Below are 7167 nucleotides of genomic sequence, written 5' to 3'. Positions count from 1 at the left end.
GTTCCTCAAAGAAAACATGCTATAGAAGTTACTGCCTTAGCAGATTTCCCATTTTCAAGCATCATAATCTCTCCAATAATTTTTCTTTTAGAATTTTCAGAGACCCACATTTTCTGTGGGATAGATCAAGGTATAAAAGGTATATTTTACATAGAAAATACTTCTCATATTTTTGTGACTTCTATACTTCTGAATTTTACTCCATTTCCCTTCTTAACCTCCCTTTCTCTAGTATGAATTCTTTGATGTTGAATAAGGTGTAAGCTATCACCAAAAGTACCACTATAATCATGACAACTATAGGAGCTCCTTCCAATATGAAATCTGTGGTGTTGTGATAAGGTTTGGGCCACAGCTAAAGGCCTTTCTACATTTATTATATTCATATATCCATGACTAAAGGCCTTCTCACAACTATAACATCACAAGGTTTTTCACAGGAATTCTCCAGTTTGAATGACTGTGAAAGACCTTTCCACACTGGTTACATTAAGATTTGTTTCTCTCTAAAGTAAATCAACTGAGGTTGAGAAAGGTATGAGATGTTTGGCTGAAAATAGCGTAGCTAAAAAAACCTTACACATTGCACTCTTAAGTATAACACCAACAGAAACAGACACACCAAAGGACATATACAAGAGTACTTGTAGCAATGTGTTTTTATTATAACACAAAATTTAAAAAAATAACAAATGTCCATCAACAGAATAGTGTATTCTTAACATGGAATAGTATACAGAATGAAAATACACTACTGCCATATGCAATAATATATGAATCTTAAAAATAAGAGTGAAACAAGAAAGACACAAAGAATTCATGATGTATAATATAAAGATTTAAAACATGCAAAAACTACTTTATGGTATTATAAGTCAGGGAAGTGGTTATCTTTAGGGAAGTAAGAGCTAACTACTTTTTATTCCAGAGTGCAATAAGAAATATAGTTCATATTTTCTCTCTCTTATGAAGACTGGTGCTTGTAACTATTTTGTATGTTGCCTCTGCATGTGTGTGTGTATACCTTTGAATTTCATACACACATATGAAATATACATATACATATATATGTATACACATATACACATACATGTATATACAAACACACATATTTTTAGTAAACTGATTCAGTAGTCGAAAAATTTTTAAAATAGGTTGTTGATAGACTTCAGTAATTATACCCATTTTGTATGCTAGTAAACAACAGATAATTGATGACTATTATTACACTTGTGATTAAAATTGTTATTAACATGTTTAAGCACGCTTTTTTTAAATGAAATGTTTATAATGATTTGGAAAGTCTTCACAAGGAATCACATTATTTATTGCACTTCTGTGTTTTCTCCCTTGTGAGTTCTCTGATGAGCAATGAGGTTTCTCTTGTAACTGAAGGATTTACCACACTGATTACAAATATAGGGTTTCTCCCCTGTATGAGTTCTTTGATGTACAATGAGATTTGTCTTCTGGCGAAAACACTTCCCACATTCATTACACTTATATGGTTTCTCCCCTGTATGAGTTCTTTGATGATGAATGAGATATGACTTCCTGCTAAAGGCTTTCCCGCACTGAGAACATTCATAGGATTTCTGCCCGGTATGTATTTTCTGATGCACAGTAAGGGTTGCTTTCTGGCGAAAGGACTTTCCACATTCACTACAAATATAGGGTTTCTCCCCTGTATGAATTCTCTGATGTAGATTGAGATTTGTCTTCTGACTGAAGGATTTTCCACATTCATTACATTCATATGGTTTTTCTCCTGTGTGAGTTCTGTGATGATCAATGAGGTATGACTTCATTCTAAAGGCCTTCCCACAGTGAGGACATTCATAGGATTTTTCCCCTGTATGGGTTCTCTGATGGGCTACTAGGGTTGTCTTCTGACGGAAGGACTTCCCACATTCATTACAAATATAGGGTTTCTCCTCATTATGAGTTTTCTCATGAAGAGCAAGGGTTGTCTTCTGGGAGAAGGACTTCCCACATTCATTACAAATATAAGGCTTCTCCCCTGTATGAGTTCTCTGATGTACAGTAAGGTTTGCCTTCTGGTGGAAAGACTTCCCACATTCTTTACAAATATAGGGCTTCTCCCCTGTATGAATTCTCTGATGTAGAGAGAGTGTTGTCTTCTGGCGGAAGGACTTCCCACATTCATTGCATTCATATGGTTTCTCTCCCGTGTGAGTTCTCTGATGACGAATGAGGTGTGACTTCAACCTGAAGGCATTCCTACATTCTGAGCATTCGTATGATCTCTCCCCTGTATGTGTTCTCTGATGATCAGTGAGGGCTGTCTTTAAGCGGAAAGACTTACCACATTCATTACAAACAAAGGGTTTCTCTCCTGTATGAGTTCTCTGATGATCGATGAGATATGACTTTCTTCTAAATGCATTTCCACAATGATGACACTGATAGGGTTTTTCCTCTGTGTGAATTCCCTGATGCAGAATCAATACTGACTTCCTGCAGAAGGATTTCCCACATTCAGTGCATGTATGCTTTTTTTCAATATTGGTTGCTCTTCTCCTTTTACTATATTCAGATGGGTTTCCCCCTCTGTAAGCTCTATTATGTGTAATTAAGCCTCCCTTTTTAAGGAAAGACTTCTCATGTTCATTATATCCAAGTGGCTGTGCTGGAGTTTCCATCTTCTGATACTGAATAAGCACTTCATTATGACTGAGAGCCTTCCCACTTGGATTATGGGATTTGACTCCAGGATGAGCTGTCTCTTGGTTAGTATTGAGGAATGATTTCCCATATCCATTACATTCACCAAGTGTCTTTCTTGCAGGGCTTAAATTATTGATGATTAATTCTGAAACATTTTTAAAAATTGTTCCATGAGTACCATATTCAGAAGATAGATTTTTTGAAACAGAGTTTTTGTCTAGAGTAAATGCCTTTTCATATATATTACTTTTCTCCTTAATCACTTTTTTGTGGTTGATGAATACAACTGATCTAGAATATGTATCTTGGTGTTCCTTGGATTTCATTAAGAAGTCTTCAGCTTTCCAGTTTTCTTCTAGAAAAGAATACAATTAATAACAATTTGTGAATCTTCACACATTTGCTATGGAAAGGAATTGTACTAGGGCTGACTGGTTTCAGGCCTAGCATATGGCCCAAAAAGGACCCAGGGCAAATTACCCACTGGGTGGGAAAAACCACAAAACAAACAAGAGCCCTGCTTCATTGAAAAGAAGGATGAAAAAATAAGCAATGAATACTAGTACCTTTTGCACCAGAACTTCACAAAGAAAGTGAAATGAACACAAGAAGCAGTGAGCAGAAGACTAAGAATGGTAACAAAGGGTTGTTGCTTGGATAGATGGATCCAGAGGCAATGATGTGAGCCTATCAAGGGCACTAAACTGTAAGTTGGATGGCCAAAAAAAGTTTGTTCAGAGAATGAAAAGACAGATCACTGTTGGAGGACACAGATCAGAGCCTATACTTTCGTATACTCATCCCTAGATTACTGTGATAAAATGCTTCCAGTAGGCTTTAACAGTAAATTAATTTTCTTCCAGCATCAATTTTCTAGCATTTACAAAATAATCCTACAGTCTAGGCTCTAGTCCTCCATCTAGCTGGAAATCATTTTCACTTGTAAGGGGAGAACAAGGAAAACATTTCCAACAGGAACTTTAAAATATTCACTGCTGTATTCAGATCACTCCTACCATCAATTCTTTCAGAATTATTCAGTAATGAAACGCTCTTGACCATCAATTCTAACTATTCCTCTTAATTTGCTTACTTAGTTTTCCAGGTTTAAGGAAAGACTGGGTGAAGTCTTTCCTAAATCCAGTAACATTACTTAACTCCAGCTTTTCATATGGGGGACCACAGGGTGGATTCATTCATTAACCTTAACTTGCATTTTTCTTATAAATTTATAGCTATACTTTTGTTTCACTGCTAACAGCCACATCTAGTGAACAATGTTAAAACTAGGCTCAAAAATCTTCTATTTCTTCCTTGAGTCTATTACCTCCAGTACTAACATGTAAGGCATTTCTTCTGTAAACAAAATTTTACATCGCCTAGATTCACTTTTTATACTCATGTTTTAAGGCTTGTCTACATATCTGACAAGTCCCACCCATAACAAATAACATCTGCTTCAGTCACACCTAGTGTTTATTGCTACATAAATACCTCACTCATTCTTAATCACAAGCCTCTGGTCATATTCTTTTAATCAGTTAGCATGCCTTCTAGTCTTATTTCCACTGATATTTAGAGACCCTTCAAGAAACTGCTTCTGTTCCATGATTTCAAAAATCCTTTGCCACTCCCCTAACACTGTTTTCTTTAAATGTGAAAATAATCATGGTCTGAAAAATGTATTTTAACAATTCTCTTAATAACCTTGTACTGAATCATAAATATTCCATAAAAAGTACAGATTTTGATAACCTATGTTCATAGACAGTATTTTATTGGCTATCTCCATTGAAGCCTTCTGTGTTTGTATCAACACTGTATATCTAAGGGTCACTATGCATTGGAATTGACTCTATAGCAATAGATTTTTTTTTTTTTTTGGTATAACTTAAGTAGGTGGTCATCTGCCAGAATAGCCATTTCAATCAGCATCTATAGGGACATAACCAGAGCAGGTATACTTAAAAGCAATTTCTTAGCACTTACTTTCTGAATGGATGAAAGAGATATCAACCCTACATAGCTCCAGGGACAATTAATGAAGTAACTACTAAACGTGCTATATATTAAAACAATTCAAACAGAAGACCATACCTATGGAGGAAAGAAACCTTAAGCAAAAATCAAGTGCGATCATGTATCCATTTACATGATCATATCCAAGGGTTTTGTGTGTGTGTCATAGTAAGTAGTACTAGAAATCAGAAAAAGAAAAGATGAATGTGATATGGAATAATTCGTGGCGAAAAAAATCCTGAGACTTAACTTAAAAGATATATAAATCTGGAGAGGAGAGCATAAAAAATACAGATGTGATGACAAACTCTACATGGATGGAAAACATTTAGGAGACTAGGTCATGTAAGTGGAAATTAGCAAGAGTTTTCAGCAAGAAAGAGAAATAAAGCTGAAAGGAGCAGATGAGGCCTTATTGTGAGAGTCTTTGAAAGAAATTTCGATTTCATATAATAAATAATAACAGGGAGCAAGTATTCAAATATCTTTGAAAAATGACTAAGATGCAGCTGCAGTACCTTCTCAGGAAAGTAACAATATAAATTGAAAAGATTTCAGACAAAAATTATGGCAAAGCCAAATAATTACAGTAATTGAGGCATGAAATAAGATAGTTGTCATTTTGTATGATGTCTGAGAAATGAGAACATGAGAGAATGCAGAGAACACAAACTGTAAAGAGATCAAAAAGAAAGGATGACAGAGGCAGAAAAATAAACCTGACATCAAGGTGCGAACAAAATAATTTAGAAACAGATAATGGGAAAGAATTTTAGAGGTGGGAAAGTCAGTGATTTTCATTTCTGATATATTGTAACAAAATAGGTGACACATCAGAGTGTACTCCTGAAGGCGTGGAGTGGAGATAGGAGAAATATGCTGAATGTTGATGCTACAGCCATCCACATGAAACAAGGAACGTAAATCCTGAGAATGGATGAGACTATCATAATATGAGAGAGTTAATAAAGCCAAGACTGAGAGTCCAGTGAAACAATATACATTAAAAAAAAAAATCTGAGACTATTTGTGCCAGGCATTGTTCTAAGCAATATGGCCACAGTGGTGAAGAAAACAGATCAAGTCATAAATAAGCACTCAGGGAAACAGGATGAGAATAAGTTAGTTTATCGAAACCAAGGGTTGACGATCAGCACTATAAAATGAAACCCACAAAGGTTTACCGGAAGAAAATGATGACTCTGAAATTATCAATCTATGCTGAGGCAAATGAGTTTTAAAATTAACAGCTAAATTTGTGGTGAGAATGGGAACTAAGGGTACAGAAAACAAACAGGTAATAAAAAGAAAAACATTAGACCAGGGTTTTCTTTTTTAAAGACATACTTAAGAATGCCTAAAAAGAAATCTGTCACAATGGCAAGAAAACAACAGACTGAGAATGCTAAAAAAGAGACAAAAATCAAGAAAAAAAGATGGAAAAGAGAAAAGGATTATAGTACACTTTGGGTAAATTAAGAGTAGAATAAAGGAGCCTTGGTGGTGCAATGGTTAAGCACTCAGCTGCTAACTGAAGCTCTGTGGGAGAAAGACTTGGCAAACTGCTTCCATAAAGATTACAGCCAAGGAAACCCTACAGGGCAGTTTTATCACTTCACACAGGGTCACTATGAGTCAGAATCGATTCAACGGCACCCAACGGAAAAAACAAAAGTGGAATATCTCTGATAACAACAAGCACCCTAGGAAAAGAATGTATCTGAAGAGAGTGATATTTGAAAGCATGATGTTAAGTTTTGGAGGCATGAAGGTCATTTCAAAGATTCCAAAAACCAGACCAAAGCCATTGCCATCAACTTGATTCTGACTCACAGTGACCCACTAGGACAGAGTAGAACTGCTCCGTAGAGTTTCCATGGAGCAGCGGGTGCATTCAAACTGCCGACCTTTTGGTTAGCAGCTGAACGCTTAACCACTGCACCACCAGGGCTCCAGAGATTAGGAGAATTTAAAGATACTTCAAAAACATTTCACAGGTGTCACCCACAACCTGACCACTTTACAATGTAATTTCCACTAGACTGCATCTGCCTGGGACTCAGAAACTCACCTAAGTAGGCACGACCTGCAAATGATGTCCATGGCTCTTCTCCTCGTTCCAACTTGAGGATCACATCGGGCTTGGTCATGTGACACCCTAATAAGGAAAAACAAGACTAAGTTGAAGTTGTTGGGCTTTGATACCTTTGAAAAATGACTCAGATGCAGTTTCAGTGCTTAAGAAATTAAGGTACTCATTTGTGTATCAGCAAATTTAGCACCCTGCACTGGGCAAATGATGCCACAAACATTTTATTGTTGTACTTTAAGTGAAAGTTTACAATTCAAGTTAGTCTCTCATACAAAAATTTATACATACATTGTTACGTTACCCTAATTGCTCTCCCTATACTGTGACAGCACACTCCTTTACATCCCGGATTTCCTGTGTCCATTCAA

General features: G+C 36.1%; 1 protein-coding gene across 1 annotated transcript in view; it reads right to left on the bottom strand.

The window, feature by feature from the left end:
- Nucleotides 1-583: 583 nt before the first annotated feature.
- Nucleotides 584-7167, bottom strand: part of ZNF567 (zinc finger protein 567) — a 9971-nt gene continuing 3387 nt past the window's right edge. Inside the window, exons 2-3 of the mRNA XM_023742254.1 lie at nt 6779-6865; nt 584-3043 (exon numbers count right to left, since the gene is read on the bottom strand). Of these exons, the coding sequence (XP_023598022.1) occupies nt 1326-3043; nt 6779-6865 (1805 nt within the window). The 3' untranslated portion in view covers nt 584-1325. The remainder of the gene's footprint in view (nt 3044-6778; nt 6866-7167) is intronic.

Source organism: Trichechus manatus, unplaced genomic scaffold (assembly GCF_000243295.1).
Source record: "Trichechus manatus latirostris isolate Lorelei unplaced genomic scaffold, TriManLat1.0 scaffold00207, whole genome shotgun sequence".
Lineage (NCBI taxonomy): Eukaryota > Metazoa > Chordata > Mammalia > Sirenia > Trichechidae > Trichechus > Trichechus manatus.
The sequence above is the reverse complement of the archived record's forward strand: the minus strand, read 5'-3'. Positions and strand labels throughout refer to the sequence as shown.